The following is a 26,400-nucleotide window of genomic DNA, read 5'->3' as shown; positions in this document are numbered from 1 at the left end:
TTTTGAACGGTAGAGTACACTGAATGTTACTCTCAAATGTCTAACCTCTCTCCACCCTCATCGTCTGTCAGGTTTGTCTTGGCTATCGTGGACAGTGGAGCTTGTGTTTCCCTCATGGGTGTGTCCGTCTTCTACCGCCGCTGTCCAGAAACCAGTCTCTACTTGGCGTCCTACCCTGCGACTCCCTCTGGGGCTGAGCCCACAGCTTTGGTGGCCGTGACTGGGATGTGTGTCCCCCACAGTAAAGCGCAGGGAGGGACGCCCCCTCGCATGCACTGCAACGCTGAAGGAGAGTGGATGGTGCCCGTTGGAGGATGTGTCTGCGATGAAGGCTACGAGCAAAACCTGAATGGATCCGCCTGCCTGGGTGAGTCTGAGTGCGACTGACAGTGTGCAGGTCACGTTTACTCCCACAGAGAGGGATCCTATAATGTGTGCGCTGTGTTAAATCAGTCATGCACGGCAACTACACTATATCAACCACGTGTTAATGGTATAAAGAGACGTCACATTACACTTTCATAAAGTTGAGGGATAGTGTAATAGACAAATAAAAGGTTAAGTTAACGTCCCTGTAGGGATATCCTGACGTTAATGCCTCTTGTGGATTAAGCCCTTTAAACACATTTGACATAATGAAATTAACAGCGTCTTTTATAGTGTTTTAATGTGCTGCATCTGTCACACTCCATGTTCCCAGTTTTATCACAGTCTAAATGTTTTAATAGTTATTGCTCGAGTTGTTTCTCCACAAAGAAAACAAAGAACAAAACTGCTTTCAAAAAACGGGGATCCGTTCTTGAAAAATTAGTCGTGATTTGTTTTGTTGAGGCTTCGTCGCTTCTTTCACTTAATTGTTGGCATGTGTACATGTACAGTCATTTATTCTATGAAATATATCTACACTATACTCTAATGCAGAGAGTGGAACAAAGAATAAGTTGGAGAAATTAACATTAACATTTCCCAACCCTGGTCGTCAGGGAACACTGCCCTGCCTTGTTTTAGATGTTACCGTAGTTAAACTTTTGTTCAAATCTTAAAAAAAAAAAAAAAAATGATGTTTCAACTTTTGTCAATTTTTTTCCAAAAAATTTAATGTTTCAACTTTTGTTCAAAACATTTTTTCAAATTTTTTTTTTCAACTTTTGTCTTTTTTTAATTAATGTTCAATTTTTGTAAAAAAAAAAAATTTCAAAAATTGAATGTTTCAACTTTTGTCATTTTTTTCCAAAAAAAATAATTTTTCAATTTTCAATTTTTACATTTAAAATTTTTTTTTTTTCAACTTTTGTCTTTTTTTAAATTAATGTTTAAATTTTTGTAAAAAAAAATATTTTTCCAAAAATTGAATGTTTCAACTTTTGTAAATTTTCCCCCAAAAATGTTATGTTTCAACTTTCATCAATTTTGTTTCAAAAATGTAATGTTTCATCTGAATCAGGTGTTTTTGGAACAGGGTAACATGTAAAACATGGCAGGGCAGTGTTCCCTGAGGACCAGGGTTTGGGAAACACTGTTCTAATTACTATTAGTTCTGCCTCACTGAACAAACAGTACATCACGGTTTGTGTCGTGCAATACACTCATGTTTGTACTGTGTACGTTTTATTCGTCGTAGATTTGCTGTCCCGTGAGCTGTATCTGATTTCTGAAATTGCCTCTTAAAGAGCACAAGTGTCAACAAAATGGTTGAGCAGTGATCTCGGAGCAGAGGCAGAGGACCAGTCTGTCTCAAAGTCAACGTACAAACGAGACAAAAACAACCGTTCACACCTGTGTGTAATTTAGTCTCCAGTAAATCTAACCATGATCTACATGTTTTTTTTGTTTTACCACGGGAGGACGTTTCAGTGCGTGACGCAAAGACGTGATTAATGTTTTCATTCTTGGCTCCGCTCTTGACCTTGTGTCATCTTTCTCTTGTTATGCCGTGCGCTGGTTATGCAGCGTGCGGATCAATAGTTAAAGGAGCTGCTGTCTCTCCGATTTACAACCAAAGACAGAAGGAAAACCAGGAGCAACACACGCACGCAGGTCAAGGATGAGACGAGAAAGCAAGAGACGTTAGATCTTCTTTTCTGTTTCGTGTGGTGCATTTGTAAGTGACGTCACTGTGCACATAATTGTCTGCTGTCTGAGATTTATGGAAATGCTTGTCGGAAATGCAAAGAGACGCTGGCGCTGTAGGGTCAGTTTCAGGAGGAGAGGAATATAAGAGGCACACGCAGCACGTAGTAGCCTGCGATGGTCAGCATTTACAAAACCAGGCAAAACCAGTTTTTAAAATGGGTGCAACTGTTTGAAATTTTTTTTTTTTTAATATATATATATAATATATATTATTTTTTTAAAATAAAAATAATAATAATAATAAAAAAATATATATATACATATATATATTTTTTTATTATTATAATTTATTTTTTTTTTGGAAAAAAAAAAAATATATATATATATATATATTATATATATATATTTTAAAAAAAATGTTTTTGTAAAAAAAAATGTAAAAAAAAAATGTTTTAATTGAAAGATTTCCAGATGGATGGGGGGATAAAGGGAGCAAGCATGAGGATGAAGAGAGCGAGAGAGCAGTAGTGAGAGGGATGTGACACATTTAGGTCACGGCGATGTAATGGCCACTCGTCTGTGAACAAGTGACAGAAAACGCAGGGGGGAGAGAGAGGGGGGAGGGAAAATAAGAGAGTGAAAGATCGGAGGATGCAAGTAATGACTCAAAGAACTGAGCAAGCAAAAAAAAAAAAAAAAAAAATTCAGTGTGAAGGGAAAAGTGGTTACATGACTATCTTTGTGTGAATGTGTGAATATCTCACTCTGAAGCCCGATAATGCTTTTCAGCGTGTCTACATATTATAGTACGTCTGAAGACACTGAACAAAACCACAACTGCAGTAGAACACTGGATTCAACCGCCGGATTTCAGCGCTTCCCTCACACGTTGGGCCCTCGAATGCTAACCATCTCCAGGGCAATTAGTCCTCTAATTCTGCCAACTCAGCCGTGAAATGTGTTCACGCTCTTTTGCTTTACATCTGCACTTCATCCACCACTTGTGTTTGTCTGCACTTGATTGATATTTACTGACAAATCGCTCCGTCCAAACCGCTTCCGCCGCTGCTGCAGCAGCACAGGCTCTCTGCACTGACTGCGTATGAATGATATAACACATTTCTGCCCACGCTGCTCCGGCTTTTTGTTCCAGCCTTCATTTGATTAGGTTTTGTTGATCACTTCACTGAATAATGATTTGGATTGGCCTCATTACATTGTTGTCCACAGTGGCTCCCTGCTCATAAAGAGAAAAGAGGCAGATGGTGAACTGGGCAAATGCAGTCGTCAAGGATTATTAACAGTCGCCGTTCTTTGTTCCTGTTGGAAAGTGGAGCACCGAAACTTTTGTCATTATTATCAGTTGTACATTTTGTTCTAGTTTGGATTAAGCCTGAAGGACATTTAATAACACCCCCAAAAATGTGCTCATGATAAATAGGTAGAATGAGTGCGTTGAGTTTTACAACTTTAAAGGTGCATTATGTAATAAATCATAAAATCCTCCTAATATGTCACAGAGACTCAGGAATAATGTTCATATAACAAACTGAACTCACCAACAACAACAGTACAGACAAAATATGCGCATTAAAAAACATATTTTGCAGACTGCAAATCATGTTTATGTTTTGAAGTTATGTTTTGCCACCTACAGCCATCTACCAATCATTGCAGTCAGTAGAGTCTCAGCTGCCGAGCAACCACGGGTTGCCAGTTACATCTAAAAACGAACCCTAAAAGACCTCTATGTTTTGAATTTGAATGAAGTAACCGCTTTTCACATTCTTACATATGGCGCCTTTAAACATAATCTTTGTTTTTCACTCACAGTTTTTCTTCCACTTACAGATTAGACCTTGGATTAGACTTTTTCAGTGTCTCAAGCAGAAATGAATCATTCAAAATATCAACAGTTGAGAAGAACTGGTGACAAAAGAAAAGTGTGATGCCGTTTCCCTGTAAAGTCAGACTCTGCACCGCTTGAAAAGCTTGTGGCACGCAGGCATTAAAAAGATTATTACTCAGTTATTCATAAATCTGTTTATCTCAAGCAATTCTAAAAGAACATTTTACCGCAGTGTGATCATTTCCAGCTTTTTCGAAAAACCTGAAGAGCATTCAGACTCGCAAAAACCGTAGCAGTGATTTATTTACTTGCCAAAACTACAGAAAAAATGTTTTACTCGTTTTGACATTTGCATCGCAGATGGGAAATGGTGAGGCGGAAGAGCACGGGCAGCAAACATGGCTGAGCATGAGACACAATTACACCTGTTCAGCCAAACATGGAACAGACCTTTGAGTTGTGTGAGGTGGTCTGACCCGGGACATACGTCAGCCTCAGACAGGCCTCATCCCTCTGATTGATTCAACTTAAATATTAAGCCACTGTAGAGGATTTGGGACACGGATTAGTGAAGAGAGCCCAAACACTGACAGACTTTGGGTTAATTTGGACTCATGTCTGTAGTTTTACGTGTGTGTGTTTGTGTGTGTGTGTGTTCTTGTACTTGGGGTATACTGAGGACCAGTGAGTGTTTTTAACCAACAAGGTGGGGTCATTTTTACGGAGTGAGGACATTTTAGCCGGTCCTCACTTTGTTTTTATCACTTCCTTAGGTTGTAAACATGCTATACTCTGTTTTTTAACAGAGGACCTCAATTTGGTACAAAAACCCGTTTTTCCAGCCCTGGTATTTCACACACGTTTTGCTCTGGGGCTCCGCCTGCAGACATTTTATGGTACTGCACCCAGTAGTTCTTTGTATATGTCATTCATAAAGTGGATATGTGTAATTGTGTTGATTTATAAAGTGGAAATGCTGGTCCTCACTTTGTCAACAACCCAGTCCTCAGTATGCAGCAAGTACAAGAATGTGTGTGTGTGTTTTGTACTTGCAGCATACTGAGGACCAGTGATGCCTTTTAACCAGCAAAGTGAGGTCATTTTTTACAAAGTAAGGACATTTAGCCGGTCCTCACTTTGTTTTCACTGAAATCACTTCTTTGGGTTGTAAACATGCTATACTCTGTTTTTAACAGAGGTCCTCAATTTGGTAAAAAATAAAAAATAAAAAACGTTTTCCAGCCCTGGTGTTTCACACACTTTTTGCTCTGGGGCTCCACCTGCAGACATTTTATGGTACTGCACCCAGTAGTTCTTTATAGATGTCATTCATGAAGTAGATATTCGCAATTGTGTTGATTTATAAAGTGGAAAATGCTGGTCCTCACTTTGTCAGCACTTTTACCCGGTCCTCAGTATGCAGCAAGAACAAGAATGTGTGTGTGTGTCACGTGACTGTGTTCTGACAGTGTAATCTTTAACGTGTCAGATTGTTCTGATTTGTCAGCCAGAGTGTGTCTGTGTGTGTGCTCACTCTCAGCACACACACACTTCCACTGACTGACTCAAGGCACATTATCGTGCAAAACAAGAACATTTGGGGAGGAAATGAAGTAAAAAATGCAAGTGTGATATTGTTTTTAAGTGTGAGGTTGACTTGACTCTAGGCCTAAAAAGGCACATTTTCATCCAAATGGCATGAATAGTTTCCTTTTATTAATTTAAAATGAATACAGTCTTCCATAACATTCACCCACCACGATATGTCGCGTGGCCACTTATTCTCACTGAGGACAAATACGTTCAAATCTGAATTAATAAAGGTCAAGCTAATATCAAAACAGTGTTTATTATACAGTATTGATTTTCAGCTGGACCTCGCTGCAGAGGCACAGCCGGCGCAGTGGTGACAAATGCATCTGAGCTGCATTACATCAGTTTCTGTTTATCAAGCAGCGAGTCGTGAAAGAGTCGGCTTTGTTTTTTCGCCGTGAGGTTTTTCAATCCTGCGTTTCTTGGAATACTGGTGTCATGAGTCCCGTTCCCCAAGTTCACGTACAGTGAGAGAGTACAGTGATGTGCAATAGTCTTAGGCCACCATTAGATGTGTTGTTTTAGCTGAAATAACAATACAGTAGAACTATTTTCACTGGAACACGCCCAGAAAACTGGGAAAAGTGGATGCACTTTTAAAAAAACTAACAAAATAGAAGTGTTGTGTCTATTTCTGTATGATCTACCTGTTTGTCCTACTATTACATGTTAAAATATCTGCTGTAAAAATGTTCTATTTACATTTGTATAAATGCTTGAGCATTACATATGTACACGTGTTACATGAGTTAAACTTATTGCCAGTTTGCTCATATATAAGACCAACTTTCAGCCACGTCATTCTAATCCAAATGGCAATGATGAGAGTATTGAACAGACATAAAAACAACAAAGCTGGTGGTGTGGTGAGACTTAAGCACATTACTGTATGATCAATGAACAATTTAGCCTAAAATCCACTACATCACCTCACAAAATACACAGGAACAACTGAGGAAATGATATTTGTCATCATGGCACCGACAGTTTGATTTGAATCTGTTGTCAGTGTCACGACGACGACGTCATTTTGTCCTGAAAAAGGTGAACCGTGTGCTCATCAAACCTCAGATGTGAAGGTGCAGAACAAAATCAGCTTACGAGGGAGAAACAAAAGGAGGGTTGTCCGCACGCTGAAAAATCACAAAATCTCTTTTTAAGTTTAATTATGCATGGTCTGAGTCAAACATCCATGTGAAAGAAAAACAGCGTTTATACACACATACCAGTACCCCTCCAATTACAATTAGAACAACTTGCAGTTTATAACCTCCTTAATTGTAGGGAAAAGGGTTATTTAAGCGTCCAAATTGCCCCATATTGTAGTTTTTTATTTTCACGGATCAAGAAAACCCTTGCAGGTTAAAGTGTTTTCCTATTAAACGTCTGTGAACGGTTCTATTACTGTAAAGGTTGAACATTTATTATATATATATATATATATATATATACATGTGTGTATATGTATATATAATATTAGAGCACACGTGATGCAGTGTCCGTCCGTGTTTCCAGGCTGTGCTGAATCACACAATGCTTGTAAAACGCGAAATATAAAAAGCATTTACAGCTTGAACCTTGTGTGTGTGTCCACCTCGTCTGTTGTGAGGTCACATCTGTGCTTATGTGTGCATCAGAGAGAGAGAGTAAGAAGGAGAGAGAGATTATGCTGGGAGCCAAAAGAGAGAATGAGTGCATGAAAGAGGGAGAGAAGGAGAGAAAGAGGAAAATTGGGTCAGTGATCCACATACAGTTAACCTCAAATTACTCAACACATCGCTGATTTTTTTTTCTTCCCTTTTCCTTCTAGAAATTCATTCATTTGTTTTCAGTTGTACTCGTTTATCTCCCATTGACAGTTTATCTGCATGCATATAGTGTAACCTTATAATATTATAATATAATAATATTATTATCTATCATTTTTTACATGTTTCACATGTTCATCTGCCATTGCTAAAAATGGCACTTCTTATCAGACTGTATAGAAACAGTGATCAAGGTCATGTTGAAACATCTATAATAAACAGCTCCTCTGAGCATGACTCACTCACATCTGTTCATATTGTACATAATGACTATATAGATACATAATAACTATATAGATACATAATGACTATATAGATACATAATAACTCTATAGATACATAATGACTATATAGATACATAATAACTATATAGATACATAATGACTATATAGATATATAATAACTATATAGATACATAATAACTCTATAGATACATAATGACTATATAGATATATAATAACTCTATAGATACATAATGACTATATAGATATATAATAACTATATAGATACATAATGACTATATAGATACATAATAACTCTATAGATACATAATGACTATATATATACATAATAACTATATAGATACATAATGACTATATAGATACATAATAACTCTATACATAATGACTATATAGATATATAATAACTCTATAGATACATAATGACTATATAGATACATAATAACTCTATAGATACATAATAACTATATAGATACATAATAACTATATAGATACATAATGACTATATATATACATAATAACTATATAGATACATAATGACTATATATATACATAATAACTATATAGATACATAATGACTATATATATACATAATAACTATATAGATACATAATGACTATATAGATACATAATAACTCTATAGATACATAATGACTATATAGATACATAATAACTATATAGATACATAATGACTATATAGATACATAATAACTCTATAGATACATAATGACTATATAGATACATAATAACTCTATAGATACATAATGACTATATAGATATATAATAACTCTATAGATACATAATGACTATATAGATACATAATAACTCTATAGATACATAATGACTATATAGATATATAATAACCATATAGATACATAATGACTATATAAATAGTAAGACTAAGCCCCACCCATTGCATGTTACATTGTTGCATTATGTCAAATACATTTTTCCCAAAGGTGTTTTTTTTTAAACCCAAAAATATTGGCAGCAGAAGTTAATACACATAATATCACCCTAATGTGTTCTGAAGTGTTTATTTCTAATCAAGCTTTGATTTTAATGTGTTATTTAATAGCAGGGTTTGATTGATTTGCCAGTGTTTTGGCTGCACTTTGATACAAGTGTACAGAATAGAGCTTAAAATCATGTCGCAAGAACAAGATTAAATACTTTTGTCCTCTCTGTTGTACAGTGGGAGGACAATTGTTAAACTGTAAACATTGATAGCATATACAATATATAATGTTTTTTTATCACTAAAGCGCTCTTTAACTATACCTGAAGTACTTGAATGAATCTTTGGAGGTAGAGGGGGTCGTACTGTAGATGAAGCAGGAGCTGCTTTAAATGGGTTATGAGGATGAGAGGAAGACGAGGAGGGGGTTAAGTTGTTGCCTTAGCTCATAAAAGAAGCATTAAGAGACTTTGCAGCAAAGTCATGTTTTGTGTCAGAGCTGTAAGAGAACACGTCTGATAATGTGCAGCCCTTTCATTAAAGATGCACTGTTAGAGATGTTCCTGTAAAAAAAACAGTAAAGAACTGGCAGGTGGGTTGTCTCTATGTTGCTGTAAAATGGATTATTTCCTGATTTTAAAAAAAATCATTAAAATTATTCCTTAAGAGCTTTGCAAATATTTTGAACGCATCCTTGTTCAGGGCGATGTCGACTATTATGATGGTAAATTTCAAGTAATTCCGAGATACTTTTTGTTTTCGAGAAGAAAGTCAGCTCACTGTCAAAGTGCATCAGGGCAAATGGATCATTTCCTGATTTTCAAAAATTCATGAAAATTATTCCTTAAGAGGTTTGCAAATATTTTCAACAGATCCTTGTTCAGGGCGATGACGACTATTATGATGGTAAATTTCATGTCATTCCGAAATACTTTTTGTTTTCAAAGACAAAGTCAGCTCACTGTCAAAGTGCATCAGGGCAAATGGATCATTTCCTGATTTTCAAAAAATCATGAAAATTATTCCTTAAGAGCTTTGCAAATATTTTGAACACATCCTTGTTCAGGGCGATGCCGACTATTATGTTGATAAATTTCAAGTCATTCCGAGATACTTTTTGTTTTCGAGACTAAAGTCAGCTCACTGTCAAAGTGCATCAGGGAAAATTTATCATTTCCTGAATTTCAAAAATTCATTAAAATTATTCCTTAAGAGATATGCAAATATTTTTGACGGATCCTTGTTCAGGGCGATGCCGACTATTATGATGGTAAATTTCAAGTTATTCCGAGATACTTTTTGTTTTCGAGAAGAAAGTCATCTCACTGTCAAAGTGCATCAGGGCAAATGGATCATTTCCTGATTTTCAAAAATTCATTAAAATTATTCCTTAAGCGATTTGCAAATATTTCCACGGAATCCTTGTTCAGGGCGATACCGACTATTATGATGGTGAATTTCAAGTCATTCCGAGATACTTTTTGTTTTCGAGAAGAAAATCAGCTCACTGTCAAAGTGCATTAGAGCAAATGGTTCATTTCAAGAATTTCGAAAATTCATTTAAATTATTCCTTAAGAGATTTGCAAATATTTTCGACGGATCCTTATTCAGGGCTATAGTGACTATTATGATGGTAAATTTCAAGTCATTCCGAGATACTTTTTGTTTTCGAGAAGAAAGTCAGCTCACTATCAAAGTGCATCAGGGAAAATTTATCATTTCCTGAATTTCAAAAATTCATGAAAATTATTCCTTAAAAGTTTTGCAAATATTTTCAACGCATCCTTGTTTAGGGCGATGCCGACTATTATGATGGTAAATTTCATGTCATTCCGAAATACTTTTTGTTTTCAAAGACAAAGTCAGCTCACTGTCAAAGTGCATCAGGGCAAATGGATCATTTCCTGATTTTCAAAAAATCATGAAAATTATTCCTTAAGAGCTTTGCAAATATTTTGAACACATCCTTGTTCAGGGCGATGCCGACTATTATGTTGATAAATTTCAAGTCATTCCGAGATACTTTTTGTTTTCGAGACTAAAGTCAGCTCACTGTCAAAGTGCATCAGGGAAAATTTATCATTTCCTGAATTTCAAAAATTCATTAAAATTATTCCTTAAGAGATATGCAAATATTTTTGACGGATCCTTGTTCAGGGCGATGCCGACTATTATGATGGTAAATTTCAAGTTATTCCGAGATACTTTTTGTTTTCGAGAAGAAAGTCATCTCACTGTCAAAGTGCATCAGGGCAAATGGATCATTTCCTGATTTTCAAAAATTCATTAAAATTATTCCTTAAGCGATTTGCAAATATTTCCACGGAATCCTTGTTCAGGGCGATACCGACTATTATGATGGTGAATTTCAAGTCATTCCGAGATACTTTTTGTTTTCGAGAAGAAAATCAGCTCACTGTCAAAGTGCATTAGAGCAAATGGTTCATTTCAAGAATTTCGAAAATTCATTTAAATTATTCCTTAAGAGATTTGCAAATATTTTCGACGGATCCTTATTCAGGGCTATAGTGACTATTATGATGGTAAATTTCAAGTCATTCCGAGATACTTTTTGTTTTCGAGAAGAAAGTCAGCTCACTATCAAAGTGCATCAGGGAAAATTTATCATTTCCTGAATTTCAAAAATTCATGAAAATTATTCCTTAAAAGTTTTGCAAATATTTTCAACGCATCCTTGTTTAGGGCGATGCCGACTATTATGATGGTAAATTTCAAGTCATTCCGAGATACTTTTTGTTTTCGAGAAGAAAGTCAGCTCACTGTCAAAGTGCATCAGGACAAATGGATAATTTCCTGATTTTCAAAAATTCATGAAAATTATTCCTAAAGAGGTTTGCAAATATTTTCAACGGATCCTTGTTCAGGGCGATGTCGACTATTATGATGGTAAATTTCAAGTCATTCCGAGATACTTTTTGTTTTCGAGAAGAAAGTCAGCTCACTGTCAAAGTACTGCACTGTGTTGAAGTCCAAGAACATTGGCAGCAGAGTTACGGCTCACTCAAAGACACCAGGTTTCTCAATCCAGCCTGTAAGTAGCAGTGGTGAAAACATCTGCTGCATCTGCAACATCAGAGAAATGTGTCAAAAAATCCTACTACAAATGAACAGGCAATTGCACAATGCAAGATGGAAAAACAGTCAAATTTACAGCAAAGCAAATATTCTTCAGTATTAAATTTGTGATCCAATAATTATCTTGAAAATAAACTTGCCTTTATTTGAATCTGCCCTATCACACACAATAAAACAATAATTCAAATCAAATCAAACAATAATGTTATATGTAATATGAATCAATAAAATAAAGTTGCTACTCACCAAATAATTGGTAAGATGGAGCTGGATCAGGAATGGCAGGTAAATAGCTTCACATGTGCAGCTCAGGCAATGCATGATACTGTTATCTAATACACTTTAACGGTAGAGTGCTGTAAAATAGGAATACATTAGGGTTCTGTTAAAAAAACAAAACAGTAAATGAGCTGTAATTTCACTGATGTTCTGTAATATTAACAGTAAAGCACTGTTTATTAAAAAACAAACAAAAAAACACCTTAATACTGTTGAAATTCTGCCGTAAATGTACAGAAATTATTTACTGTGTGGAGGAAGATGGATATTTCCCTCTGTTTTACCCGTCATTGTGCACCGCTTTACATAATCTCTTTGTTCGTCTTGCAGCTGTCTCAGGGTCATCCGTCTTCATGTTCTTAATCTAGTTTATTCTAGATCCCTCTGATCTCTGGCTTTCTTACTTTTGTCTGTCTCCTTTTCCCTCAACTTCACACTTGTTTGAAAGGAAAGTCCGCTCTCGGAGACAAGTGAGAAACACAAAAAGCCTTTTACCTGTGAACAGTATTCTTTCCATCTTTGCCATCTACGCCGCTCCCCCAACACACATGCATTCACTCCACACACACTCAGCAGGTGAAATTGAATCCCTGACAAGATTATATATAAATAAAGTCTTGGGTTCACTCTTTGATCACTCTCATCCTCCACCTCAGAGAGAGAGCACTCATCAGGTGTGCCATTTACACATAGAATATACATGTTCTACACGTTTAGCTTGCAGACAAAGGGACCTCATTTTGAACAACGCAACCTTTGGTTGACACTGCTTTAAACACACAGTGTGAAAATGGCCGCAGACTCAGACCCAGAGGCAAATACTCACAATTTCCTCGTCGTCCTGCTCAGGACGGGAACTTGAGGGTCTGGCAGGTGACAGGCTGAAGTGAAGTGTGTGTCACTTTGACCTTCACGCTCTGCCGTTCTGCTGTTGACATTAACAATTGGCACATTTCACAGCTTTTCTTCAGTAAAGCACATCGGTTCAGGATAACAGCCTGCAGGTTCAAATGACATTTTGTGCGTGTGTGTGCGTGTGTGTGTGTGTGTGTGTGTGTTGGATCTGGACGGATTGATCTGATTTTGTTGAAACTGAAATGTTTTGTAACACAGCTTGTATTGAGGTTTGCTGATGCTCTGGCGATCGTGAAGCAGTGATGTATCACTTAACTTGGAGGTGTTAGTAGTTTTGTGCTCTTCGGTGGTTGAGTCAGTGTTAATCATCTTTCATGTGTTCATATTGTTCCTAATCCACTCAACTACTCACAATTCTGTGAAAATCGGCGAAGATAACGTGTTATCTTTTTTTCTGCTTCTTAGACGTATCATGAAATTATCTGTATCTTTTCAACATAGCGAAGAAACACATTTTAAAGCGGACCTAGACCGGAAGTTCCAATTAACGCTGTTTTTTAGTGTGTATCTGCGTCATTACCTTGTTTACGGAGCCCTGATGTTTCGAAACAAACAGTTCAGCCACTGCTGAGAACGATGTGTTTTATTGTAATCTCGGGCTCAGCGAGATCTCTGAAAAAACCCGGTCTGGTTACGTAAACACCGGTTCTCCTGAACAGCAGATCCTCCTGCTCCGGGCACTAGTCCGGGCACATCTGGTTGCGTACATTGAACCGCAGAAGAAGAATAACGTCCGTTGTGGAGGTGTTTTACGAGCGACAGTGTCTTCTGACTCTGGGTCTGACTCCGGGTCAAAGTCATAAAAGGGACTGTGGCGGGGAGTCGTGAAGAAGCTACTTTTAAACACTGTTAAAACAATGTTTTGATAATGAGTAGCAGTGCATCCACCGTTCCAGAGGGGGGAGCTGCACTTCTGTGAGCTGGTGTGCTGATTATGTCACTTCTGAGTACTGGCCAATCACAAGACAGTTGGGAAAGCTCTACGTTGGCTGGCCATTTACAACACAGTCTGTCTTCTGGGTGTGAGATTTCAGTCTGAAATATCGCGGCTGAGGAGAGCATCAGAAAAGAGAGATTTTGATAATGTATGTAAATAGACCTCCATAACTAACATATATGTGCAACAGGACCACTCTATGTGAGCTTTAAATGAAACCTTCATGAACATGAGAAAAATAACATGGCAACAATATAACAATGACATTCGTCTCACAGGTTTTCTTTTTTTTCGGTTGCACATTAAATTGCAGTTTAAAGCCCAGAAAGAGACCTCAGAGTTTAGGTTATTATTCTCAACAGTGAACTTTCTCGCTCAAATAATTGGCCATAATTATGATAACGACTCAGACAGTGATAAAGGGTTTGATTCACGTGGTAAAAAAAAACAACATCCAGAAACTGACGTTACCATTAAACACAAGGTGGCAAAATGTACCAAAGTCCTCTGTAAATACTCATTCCTAAAATTCTTTTTTTGGGTTATGGCTGAGCTAGTTTCAATTTCCAACTGTTTCCATTTTTTTGTTCTTCTTCTATGTTAAGAATCCTGGCTGCTGTTGGTAGCGTCATATGTGAGAGTGGTATTAATGTTCTCATCTGTCCGTTGCCAAGAAAACAAATAGGGCTATTTTTGCAAGGTACTAATGGTAGCAGTTTGTCAGTTAGCAGTCGTGTGTGTGTGCATGTGTGTGTGTGTGTGTGTGCGTGTGTGAGACGACTGGCAGATTTGCTGCTCTATATTTGCTAATGTGAGCCATTTCCTCTGTCAACACTAAACACACAGTGTCAATGATTGTCTGTTTACTGTAAATGAATGTTGTTTTTATATTTACGATTGTTATTATTTGTGCCGTTCAGTTCACATGAGAAAGATGTATTTGTGTCCGAGATCAAAAGATCATGTGGAATTGGAATCATATGAAGGATAATGAGGGACAACAGTTGTGCTTTTTAATGACGTCCTTATTGTGTTTCCTCTTCATTGACTCGGAACCTTTTCTTCTTTACACACCGTTAATTTTTACACATCTATATCAACAGATCTATATGTATCTAAATCCAGCTAAAACACTCTCTGTTGTTGAGCTTTTACTCCGTCTGCTGTGATATAGTAGACAGCGCCAGAACAAACCAGAATAGTGGACACAGTAGTTTTTTGTTTTGATTCTTTTTATGATACTTTTTCTTATCCCATTGTCTTTGAAAATAGCGTTATGTAGATGTGACACATGGTTTTATATGTACAGCATGTGTGTGTTTTAGATGGACCGTGTTTTATGCCTCTGAAGCTCTGCTGACTCCATCATGGTGTAGAACTAGGACACTCACTCACTGGTGATCACTTTATTTAATTGAGCATAATTCTTTGTTTCTCCTCGTGTGTCTCTGCAGCCTGTCCTGTGGGCTACTTCAAGTCCGTTATGGGCTCGGCTCCATGCTTGACGTGTCCCTCCAACAGCAGAACCAGCCAGAAGGGATCGAGTGTGTGTGAATGTCGCAGCGGCTTTCATCGGGCGGCCGATGACGCCAACTCGTCTGCCTGCACAAGTGAGCTTTTTGTGTGATTGTTTGCTTTGTTTTGTTTGTGCTTGCGTTTTTGGGAAAGTGTTGAAGGGGCCTCAGTGGTACAGTCTTTGACACGTACCTGAAATTAGGTGCGTTGGAATATGAAACATTTAAAAGTGAGACTGCTATGGTGACCTTCACACGTCAGAAATGATGTTGATTTTTATTTACTTAGTGAGGTTCCACTTCAAAACAACAAAATGCATTGCAACCACTCTGGCTGCTTCGTCCATTTTGACTGCTGTAGAAACATGACAGGCTCCGAAAAGCAAGGCCCTTACTTAAATTATGCATGAAACGCTTATTGCAATGCTATTAAAACCAAGGAATCTACATTCTAAAGCGTTACTATACCCCTAAACCATGTTTAAATCCAATGGGTATCTAGAAATGTTATTTATTGATCCAGGTCCAAATCTTGGCAGAGTAGTGTATTTGAATTTTGCAAATTGGGTAAAAATATTGCCGCTTTTCCACTACATGTTCCCGGCACGACTCAACTCGCCTCAGCACGGCTCGACTCTACACGGTTTGGTTGTTTTTCCATTACTATAGCACCTCCTCAACATCATCATCATCACTGCACGGCTGCTTGTAATGCGGCACGCCGCTCACAATTTAGCTGTTACTAAACACACCAGACTCCTCTGTTAAATACTAGGTATCAGACACTTCCTTGATCACCATTGAACAGATCTCATGACTCTTCCTGCGACGCCGCTCTGACCAATCAGTGGATCAGTGCAGTCTGAAGACGTCACGCATAGTATTGGCTCAGCTCGCTTGGAACTTTGTCAGAACAGGTACTTAAAAAAGTACCAGGTACTATAGCTAATGGAAAAGGAAAGAAAACATGGCATGCCGTGCTGTTCCATGCCGTTCTGTGCCGAGGCGCGTTTTGTTGGGACTGTGTCGTGGAAAAGTGGCATAAGTTCCTCTCTTGTCTCTTTGGCCAAACATTCGAATGATGCCAATGGCTGCATGGCATACCCTGCTTTTTTTTCATTAAAACTCACACTTTTATTCATCAAAAGAGTTGCAAAATGAATAGAAAATATAGTCAAGACAATGACAAGATTAGAAATAATGATTTTCGCCCTTAGAACTTTGCTTTCATCAGTTGTGCTAACATAATTGCACAAGGGTTTTCAAGGATTTTCTAGTCATCCAATAGCCTTGTAACGCGATTAGCAAACACAATGTACCATTAGAACACTGGAGAGATGGTTGCTGGAAATGGGCCGACATACACCTATGTACATATTCCATTAAAAAGCAGACATTTGCAGCTAGAATAGTCGTTTACCACATTAACAATGAGTAATGTATATCTCTGATTAATTTAAAGGTGCATTATGTAATAAATCTAAAGCAACTGGCCATAAAATCCTCCTAATATGTCACAGAGACTCAGGAATAATGTTCATATAACAAACTGAACTCACCAACAACAACAGTACAGACACAATATTTGCATCAAAAAAATATTTTGCAGACTGCAAATCATGTTTATGTTTTGAAATCTTGTTTTGGCATGTGGCGCCACCTACCGCCGTCTACCAATCATTGCAGTCAGTAGAGTCTCAGCTGCCGAGCAACCACGGGTTGCCAGTTACGTGAGAAAACGAAACCTAAAAGACCTCTGTGTTTTGAATTTGAATGGAGTAACCGTTTTTGGCCACATTCTTACATGTGGCACCTTTAATGTCATATTCATTGAAAAAATAATAATAATAATTCCTTCAAAAATAAGGACATTTCTAAGTGACCCCAAATCTTTGAACGGTAGTGTCCATATAAAAACCATCTCCCGCTTGTTCAAAGTCGAGGAGAGTTCTCCACCTCCTCACTCACAGCTCCACTTCCTGGCATTTTTTCAAACTGTGCAGTTTGCCTGGGATCAAGGGGTAAAGTCCGGCTTTAAAGATTATACACTAATAAAAACGTACTTAGGGATACTTATTAAATTTCTGCCAATCAACCCTAGAAGTTACAGTGGACCTTTAAATTGCCACATCTCTGACATCCTCTGCATTAGTTTTACTTAATTAAATGTCTTTGCCAGCACGCAGCTTCTTTTATATCATAAATGTTTTAGCAGATAGTTCCATTAAAATGTCAGCTGCTTACATTAAGCTCGTCAAACCTCTCCCACTCTCTCTCTCTCGCTCTCACACTCTTGTTTTCTCCTCAGCTCCTCCAGCTGCTCCGGTCTCTCTGTCCTGGGAGTACGAGAGTGACGATGGCGGAGTGTCCATAAGGTGGCGCCCTCCGTTGGACATGGGAGGCCGCGGCGAAGTGTGGTACGGCTTGGTTTGTCGCATCTGCCCTTCGTCCACCTTCACCAACCCGGCGGCGTGCTCCTGGTGTGGGGAGGGCGTGACGTTCAGTCCCTCACAGACCAACCTGAAACAAACCAAGGTCACGCTCAACAACCTGCTGACCCGAGTCACTTATCTCATACAGGTACTGACGCAAACCACTCTTGCACAGCTTGCGCAGGAAATATTCCACTATTTTCTCTATGAAAGTCGATTTGCAATAAGATTAGTGGCAAAGGTTTGGGCTAAATGCTGAAACATGGTCCTCTATGCTGGATTATAAAGGGCCACATCAGCAAATATAAACATGTATTATTGAACAAAGTGTAGCTCAACTAAATTATTGCTTATTTCCTATTCATTGTGGTTGAATATCACTGGTGTTGTTTGAGTGACACGGCTGTCCCGCGTCAGGCTTCACCTCTCAAACACTGAGGCGTAAATAATAGGCAAAAGCTTTTTATGTCACATCCGTGTGTTCTTCTTCTTATCAACAGGTGCAGGCCATGAACGAGGTGTCAGCGTTGAGTCCTTTCTCACCTCGATACACAAGCATCAATTTCACTACAAGCCAGTCAGGTGAGGACAAGACAACAGAGATGAGATGAAAGAGGACGATGATGTTTGTGTCCGGTTTATCTCCCTGTCTATTCTCCCTCTCTCTTTCTTTCTCTCTCTCTGTCTCTCTTTCCCTGTCCCTGTTTGCTCCATCTTTTCTGCTCATGCTTTGTGGAGAGGAGTCGCTCAAGGTTAAAACATCCTGTCAGATCCTGTTAGGGTCACTGTGGCGGAGGAGAGGGATAAAGGAGAAATGGGAAGACGAAAGATGGACAGAAAGAGACACGAGTGAAGGGAAATGGGGGCTTTGAGAAGCCAATTATCACCAACACAAATTCTCCTTGAAATTGATAAAGACTGAGTAGAACTTTAAATCCCGATCCCACTGCTTATAAATGCCCTGTAAATACACTATGTAACACTGCCCCCATGTGGTTGCTGTCACTTGGAAATCAATATATATCTATTAAAATATACTTTTTAAAGGTATATTTTTGCCCCCCCCCCCCCTCCACAGTTCCCAGTTCAGTTCCCATGATGCACCAGCTGAGCCGAGCCCCAGACTCCATCACTCTGTCTTGGCCTCAGCCGGATCGACCTAATGGAGACATCATGCAGTACCAGCTCAGATACTTTGACAAGGTAAACTCAGTGCAAACTCTGCAGCTGCTGCACGGAGAAACTCAGTCCAGCAGGAGTCACCAAATGTCCTCCTTCTTCTTCTTCTTCTCGTGTCCCTCAGGGTTCAGATGTGGACAGTGCAGTGAGCGTGTACACTGAGACCAACACCGTCACCATCAACTCTCTGATTCCCGGCTCCATCTACGGCTTCCAGATCAGAGCTCGGAACGAACGAGGCTACGGCCCCTACAGCAACACCATCTACTTCACCACTCTGCCTCTGGGTACCGCACTCGTTTAACTCTCGGTTTAAAGTGCGTCGCTGTAAACGATAGACACTTTTAATAACCGGTCACCTTCTCTCCCCCTGAAGAGGAACATTCTCACCAGATCCAGAATCGGCTCCCTCTGCTGGTCGGGTCGGTGATGGGCGGGGCGGCGTTTCTTCTTGTTGTGGCAGCCATCGTGGTTGTGGTGGTATTTCGTAGGTAAGTGATAAGTAAAGATCAGGACATGTAACGATAATTACATAATAATAATAATAATTAATTTTATTGGATATAGAGGTTTTTTAATATTGGTCATACATTTGTTTTAATTTGCGTGACAGTAAAAGGAGAGAGAGTCCGTACAGTGACCGGCTGCAGAGATACATCAGTAACCGAGGTGAGAGCACGGGTATATTTAATTTATTAGTCAAATCAATCATTAATGTTAAAGCAGAATTTTACTTTAAATAACTAAGAGACAGGGCATAACTAAGCTGTATGACTAACCACGTTTGGGTTTCATTTGTTCCTTTAACCAAATATTTGATGATGTATCATAAAGTCTTTTTCCAGTAGAAGCTAATCTCTATTTTACCTTTGTCAACATTATTCTGACTGAATGGAACATACTTTGTTTTTTAAGAAGAATAATCGACTGTTTAGTTCACTGAGCTAAGAGTATAACATGTATAATAATAGTTAAAGGTGCATTATGTAATAAATCTAAATCAACTGGCCATAAAATCCTCCTAATATGTCACAGAGACTCAGGAATAATGTTCATATAACAAATTGAACTCACCAACAACAACAGTACAGACAAAATATTTGCATTAAAAAATATATTTTGCAGACTGCAAATCATGTTTATGTTTTTGAAATCATCTTTTGGCGTCATGTGGCGCCACCTACCGCCGTCTACCAATCATTGCAGTCCGTAGACTCTCAGCTGCCGAGCAACCACGGGTTGCCAGTTACGTCAGAAAACGAAACCTAAAAGACCTCGGTATTTTGCATTTGAATGTAGTAACTGTTTTTGGCCACATTCTTACATATGGCACCTTTAATATGTTGTTCATGATGAAGATGAAAAAGCCTTTTATTTCCAGGAGGAGTAAAGTATTACGTGGACCCATCCACTTATGAAGACCCCAGTGAGGCCGTCAAAGAGTTTGCCCGTGAGATTGATCCCAACCACCTCAAGATTGAGGAGGTGATAGGTTCAGGTCGGTCCGACACTCGTCCTTTTCACTCTTTTTGTTGTTGTCTTTCGACACAGTCTAATCTGCTTGTACCTGCTTCTTTACACCAGCTCAGTTTGGTGAGGTTTCTCGAGGCCGTTACCGTCCAATGGGTCGCAGGGAGGTGCTGGTAGCAGTGAAGACGCTTCGCTGGGGGGCGTCTGACAGGGAGAGGGGGTTGTTCCTCAGCGAAGCGGGCGTCCTCGGACAGTTTGACCACCCCAATGTGCTGAAGCTTGAGGGCGTGGTCACTCACAGCCCCCCAGAGAGGATCATAACAGAGTTTATGGAGAACGGGCCCCTGGACGCGTTCCTGAGGGTGAGAAAAACAATACGTTCCTCAACGTGCCTCATCTGTTGCATGTTTCTGGTGACTGCTCACATGTTTTACTCTCGTTTCTGCATGTTCAATTATTCAGGATAACGAGGGTCAGTTCAGCATCCTCCAGCTGGTTGGGATGCTCAGAGGCGTCGGTGCAGGGATGTGTTACCTCTCTGAGAGAAACTTTGTACATCGAGACATGGCAGCCAGAAACATCTTGGTGAACTCAAACCTGGTCTGTAAAGTGTCTGACTTTGGCCTGTCGCGACTCATGAGGGGCCTGGACCAAAACATACCGACATACACTGCGTCACTGGTACGTTCTGAGATGGACTGTTTCCTTTTTCTTTTTTTTTCCATTCTCTTTGGTCACTGCTTCACCGCTTCTGTCATCATTGTCCTCCATCAGGGCACTAAGGTTCCTGTGAGGTGGACAGCACCGGAGGCTTTTCAGCATCGCAAGTTCAGCTCGGCGAGTGACGTCTGGAGCTTCGGCATACTCATGTGGGAAGTGATGTCATATGGAGAGCGCCCGTACTGGGATATGAGCAATCAAGAAGTGAGTGATGAGAGGAAGTTACAATCAATGAATGATGTACGTGCACTCAAAGGGTGAACTCCAATTCCTTGCTTAACCCTCAATCTCAAAAATGCGCGCTCCCTCTAGTGCAAGTGCTGTCCCGATTCTCAGAAAAATTAAGTTGAGGGCCAAGTTTAAGGGCTGTATCGCCTTCAATATTAAGTTTTTCCGAGACCACCCTTGGGGGCAAGGGCTAACCAGAATGCATTGCGTGTATTGACGTAACAAAGATGGCGCCAAAAGCATTTTCTTTGTTCATAGAGATATAAAAATGATGAAAACCATCGTATTATCTTAGTTTAGGCCCATATTATGGATTACTGACGTCATTGTTGAGTAACATTTATTTTTATTTTACCATCTTTTGTCAATAGTCGGCCGGTGCGGACAAGCGATGGTTTGCTATGGTTTACTTTTCAATAAGTCGTGGTGTGTGGTAACTGTCAGCTGAATATTTGTATGAGTATCATCTTATAACTAACTGACAACCTAATAACTTGACTGACAAACGGATCGTGATAAATAATCCTGACGTAAATGCGTTCTTCTTCTTTTTTGGAGTTGACAGACTGGACGCAGCTTTCGCGTTGTTCTGCCCCCTACAGTCTGAAGACGTATCTGCATTTAAGCGGTGTCCCATTTCTAAGTGACAAAATAACCCTCAACACTTGGTTTTGAGGACCAGTTAAGATTGAGGGTTAAGATAGGAATTGGAATTGGCCCAAAGCCTCCACTATAACACAAGTTCAACTACACTAGAACTCACGAAATCTATCAATCAATCAGTAAATCAATCAAACAATTAATGAATCATTCAAACAAAACACTAAAAACTGCCCAACCCACCCAGATACACTCCCATACCTCGGTATAGACATTAAGGCCAGAATTGATCATACGTATAAAAGAGCTGAGGAAAAGAAGAACTGACACACATTAGTTTGGCTCTAACGTCAACAGACACGCTGCCAACTCACTGCCATCATCAGGAGACAGCCTGAAACATGAATGTGTGCCCTCACAGAAAGTGTGGCTTCCAAATGATGCAACACAGTGTGTCCACATGCTCTGCTTTCCAGTTGGAAAAATGGTGCCAGATAAAGCAACAAACGTATTGTTGTGAGATAACACAGACTTCAGCAGGCATCGCATTTATTCAGCCTTTTGTTCAGTGGGTAAAATCAGTTTTTCTTTGTGTCCCCCCACTGGCAGACAAAATATGTGAACCATCCCTTTAAGTGGGTTTATTTTTATCACTGCCCTCACTTTGTTATTCCACAGACGCGTTTGAAAATGCCAGGCAGCTGGAATTTGCATAATTTTCACTCTCACAGACCCAGTGGTCTGTGACCTTTTATGTAAAGTAATTACACAAACATTGTGCCTGAAGTCTCTCTCGTTCTTTCTCTTTTCACAGGTGATGAAGGCAGTAGCCGACCAGTTCCGTCTCCCGGCTCCTCACAGCTGCCCCCCTGCCCTCCACTCTCTGATGCTTCAGTGCTGGCAGGCGGATCGAGGGGACCGTCCGAGCTTCAACACCCTCCTGTCCTCGTTGGATCGGCTCATCAGGCACCCCGCCTCCCTGAAAGTGGAGCCGACCCGGTGAGACGGCGGCTTCTGGCAAACTAACAAACAAATCAGAGAAGTGGCAGGTGACACACAATCTGCTGTTTTTGTACATTCTCATGGTCTCGTGTTTTTGACATTTCCCCACCTTACAGGAGCTGTTCTCAGACGCTGCTCAGCCCCACCCCCACAGACTTAACATCCGTGGCGACAGTCAGTGATTGGCTGAAGGCGTTGAGGATGGAGAGATATCAGGACGAGTTTGATCGGGCACACCTGGACACTTTAGACAGAGTCAGCAAGCTCACGATGGAGTGAGTATAGTTGGTTGTTTCAGTTACACCGAGGTTATTGCTCTTTGTATGTTTGTTTCCTACAGAGTAAAAGGATACTTGGCAAAAGGCTACATTTAAGGGCCAGGTCATACTTCATGGAGAGCTGCCTGTGGTTCCAGTTATACTTACAGACACAAACAACAGCGTTCCATGGGTGAATTCCAATTCCTCGCTTAACCCTCAATCTTAACCCTCAATCTCAAAAATGTGCGCCCCCTCTAGTGCAAGTGCTGTCCCGATTCTCAGAAAAAAATTAAGTTGAGGGGCAAGTTTAAGGGCTGTATCGCCCTCAATATTGAGATTTTCCTAGACCACCCTTGGGAGCAAGGGCTACCCAGAATGCATTGCGTGTTTTAACATAACAAATATGGCGCCGAAAGCAGCCAAACGAGTACGCTACAAATGAAGTATTTTCTTTGTTAATAGAGATATAAAAATGATGAAAACCATTGTATTATCTTAGTTTAGGCCCATATTATGGATTACTGACGTCATTGTTGCGTAACATTTATTTTTATTTTACGATCTTTTGCGATGGTTTGCTATGGTTTACTTTTCAATAAGTCGTGGTGTGTGGTAACTGTCAGCTGAATATTTGTATGAGTATCATCTTATAACTAACTGACAACCTAATAACTTGACTGACAAACGGATCGTGATAAATAATCCTGACGTAAATGTGTTCTTCTTCTCCTTCTTTTTTGGAGTTGACAGACTGGACGCAGCTTTCGCGTTATTCTGCCCCCTACAGTCTGAAGACGTATCTGCATTTAAGGGGTGTCCCATTTCTAAGTGACGAAATAACCTTCAACACTTGGTTTTGAGGGTCAGTTACGATTAAGGGTTGAGATTGAGGGTTAAGATAGGAATAGGAATTGGCCCCATGTTTACTCAATCTCACATTGACTTCCAGAAGCGTCTCTGTATTCTTTGACTGCTGACTTGTACATGTGTGGGTTACCGTGGAGGTCCTTGCAAAAGCTCAAGGAAGTTTCCATGGTTACCGTCTACTTTATTTTCTGTTTTGACCAAATCAAAAGTGTTCTAATAACTGGACTGCAACAGGGAGCATCCTCTGTCCATGCAGGCTCAAACTGGAGTGAGTGCTGGACATTGGAAGTATGACCTGGTCCTGAGAAGAAGCAGAGGTGATTCAAGAGTCTGTAGGGGCCCTAGGCAAAAATTCCCAGGGGGCCCTTCCTTCCAACCAGTGTTCATCACCATTATGTTATAAATATAAATATATATTTTTTAATAAAAAAAATTTTTTATTTTTTTTTAATGAATGAATTAACATGGAAAAACCTTGTAATTAAAAAGTATGTGAAATATAAATGTAAAGAACAATAAAATACTCTAAATAGCTTTTTAAAAAACTATATAAACTTAGTAAAAAAAAATACATTACACTGTAAAGAACCCACATTATAAAACAATATAAATATATAGAACAATAATGCATTACACTGTAAATAATCCTCTTAATTTTCCAACTTGCAGAACGATAACTTCACACAGGTTAAAGTGAGGTGGGGCCCCTTTAGGGAGGTTTACTACTGAGATGTTATTGTTGTTAAGGGGGACGGGGAGGCGGCTGCTCACTGCACATTTCAGTAAAAACAGCCCTCAGGCTCCGAGTGTCGGGGGGCCCCCTATCAGCTCAGGGCCCCAATCAGTTGCCTGCCTTGCCTGTTCACAAGCTGCGCCTCTGAGAAGAATGACTAACATGACTATTAATACAAATTTTGTTTGGACTAGATCCACCAGCATTGCCCTGTAAAGTTGTAAAATTGTTCAACTAAACTCCCCTGAATGTGTTTGCTTTCTCCTTCAGCGATGTCCAGCATCTCGGGGTGAACCTGCTGGGACACCAGAGGAAGATCGTCAGTGCGGCCCAGCAGCTCAGGGCCTATCTGACACAAGGGCAGGTGGAGGTGTGAAACGCCACGGACAGTCCTCTGGTTTCTGCCATGTGTTCATGTCCAGTGAGCAAATGTTAAGGCCAAACAAAACCAAAAACTCTTCTTCTACGGCTGAATATTCTGATCAACCTGACACTACAACCAGAGGGGGTGAAAAAGAGGATCGGGCTTTTCCTGCGGCTGGAGTCCAGGTCAAAGTGAGATCAGGGAGTTGTTATTGGAGAACGAGGATTTTAAAGGGTTCCTCAATGTTTTTCACTTAAGATTTCACTTTGCTGTTGTCTTGCCTTTTCCGTCCTCACCCATCTGCAGTCCTACCTCTCACCTTCTCCAACTGCCCCTTTCCTCAGACCTCCCGATTGACCCAACCCTTATTGAGTAAGGTGTAAAAACTATATTTTGTCAAAATGCTTCTGGAGCTTTCTCCTCACAAAGAATTGCGCGAAGACAATCAAAGCCTTTTTCTACTTTTTAAGCTGTTTGTAAAGTGTTACCGTGTCCTCTCTCTACGTAAAAAAGCCAAATGCTAAAAGCAGAAAACAGTGTACTACCTAACAGCCTCAGAAGGTAAATAAGCCACCAGTTCCAAATCAGCACCACAAACCCTGAGGTTTGTAGATACGAATCACTGCCATGACATGTCCTCCGTTTAAAGGACATATCCACGCTCTGACAGCCGTATGACTCTTTCTCACTGTTGGGCCTCTTGTATTCTGTCAAACGCTACCAACACCACCTCAGCTGCAAACACAGAGTCCATCTGTGAGGAGGACAGAACTGAACAGCACTCACCTACACGTGTACATTTCACACTTTTTCTTTCATGGATAGAGTTTAAGACACTTAGTCGTCGAAGCGTTGTGATTGTGTGAAATGGGGAAAGAAGAACAACAATCTTATCTGATTTACACTTAAGAGGGAGGAGGTGAAATGCTCGGTGAGTACGTACCTGTGTGCCTGTCACCTGTACGTGCTGTATATGAGGCTGTGTGTGTGTGTGCTTGTTTGTATGTGTGTTCTTGTACTTGAGGCATACTGAGGACCAGTGAGGGTTTTTAACCAACAAAGTGAGGTCATTTTTACGGAGTGAGGACATTTTGGCCTGTCCTCACTTTGTTTTCATTGAAATCACTTCCTTAGGTTGCTATAACATGCTATACTCAATTTGTCGAAAAATAAAGACGTCATAGTATGTTTGACGTTTTTGTCAAATTTTGGACAAAACATTTTGGGTGAAATTTTTTTCTTCAAATTTTGGACGACATAGTATAGTTTGACGTTTTGGCAAA

At 39.7% G+C, this 26,400-nt stretch overlaps 1 protein-coding gene across 1 annotated transcript in view; it reads left to right on the top strand.

Annotated features, from left to right (window-relative positions):
• Window positions 1-25,129, top strand: part of ephb6 (eph receptor B6) — a gene marked incomplete at both ends in the record, with an annotated part of 54,915 nt that extends 29,786 nt beyond the window's left edge. Inside the window, 15 exons of the mRNA XM_083900290.1 lie at window positions 72-367; window positions 15,203-15,358; window positions 17,571-17,842; window positions 18,195-18,276; window positions 18,773-18,897; window positions 18,998-19,160; window positions 19,250-19,364; window positions 19,487-19,542; window positions 20,255-20,371; window positions 20,458-20,705; window positions 20,806-21,024; window positions 21,118-21,267; window positions 22,706-22,890; window positions 23,010-23,168; window positions 25,024-25,129. Coding sequence (XP_083756416.1) covers window positions 72-367; window positions 15,203-15,358; window positions 17,571-17,842; window positions 18,195-18,276; window positions 18,773-18,897; window positions 18,998-19,160; window positions 19,250-19,364; window positions 19,487-19,542; window positions 20,255-20,371; window positions 20,458-20,705; window positions 20,806-21,024; window positions 21,118-21,267; window positions 22,706-22,890; window positions 23,010-23,168; window positions 25,024-25,129 — 2,449 coding nt within the window. The remainder of the gene's footprint in view (window positions 1-71; window positions 368-15,202; window positions 15,359-17,570; window positions 17,843-18,194; window positions 18,277-18,772; window positions 18,898-18,997; window positions 19,161-19,249; window positions 19,365-19,486; window positions 19,543-20,254; window positions 20,372-20,457; window positions 20,706-20,805; window positions 21,025-21,117; window positions 21,268-22,705; window positions 22,891-23,009; window positions 23,169-25,023) is intronic.
• Window positions 25,130-26,400: the final 1,271 nt, after the last annotated feature.

Source organism: Microchirus variegatus, assembly GCF_963457635.1.
Source record: "Microchirus variegatus genome assembly, chromosome: 1".
Lineage (NCBI taxonomy): Eukaryota > Metazoa > Chordata > Actinopteri > Pleuronectiformes > Soleidae > Microchirus > Microchirus variegatus.
Note: the sequence above shows the minus strand (reverse complement) of the source record. Positions and strands in the feature narration are given on the sequence as shown.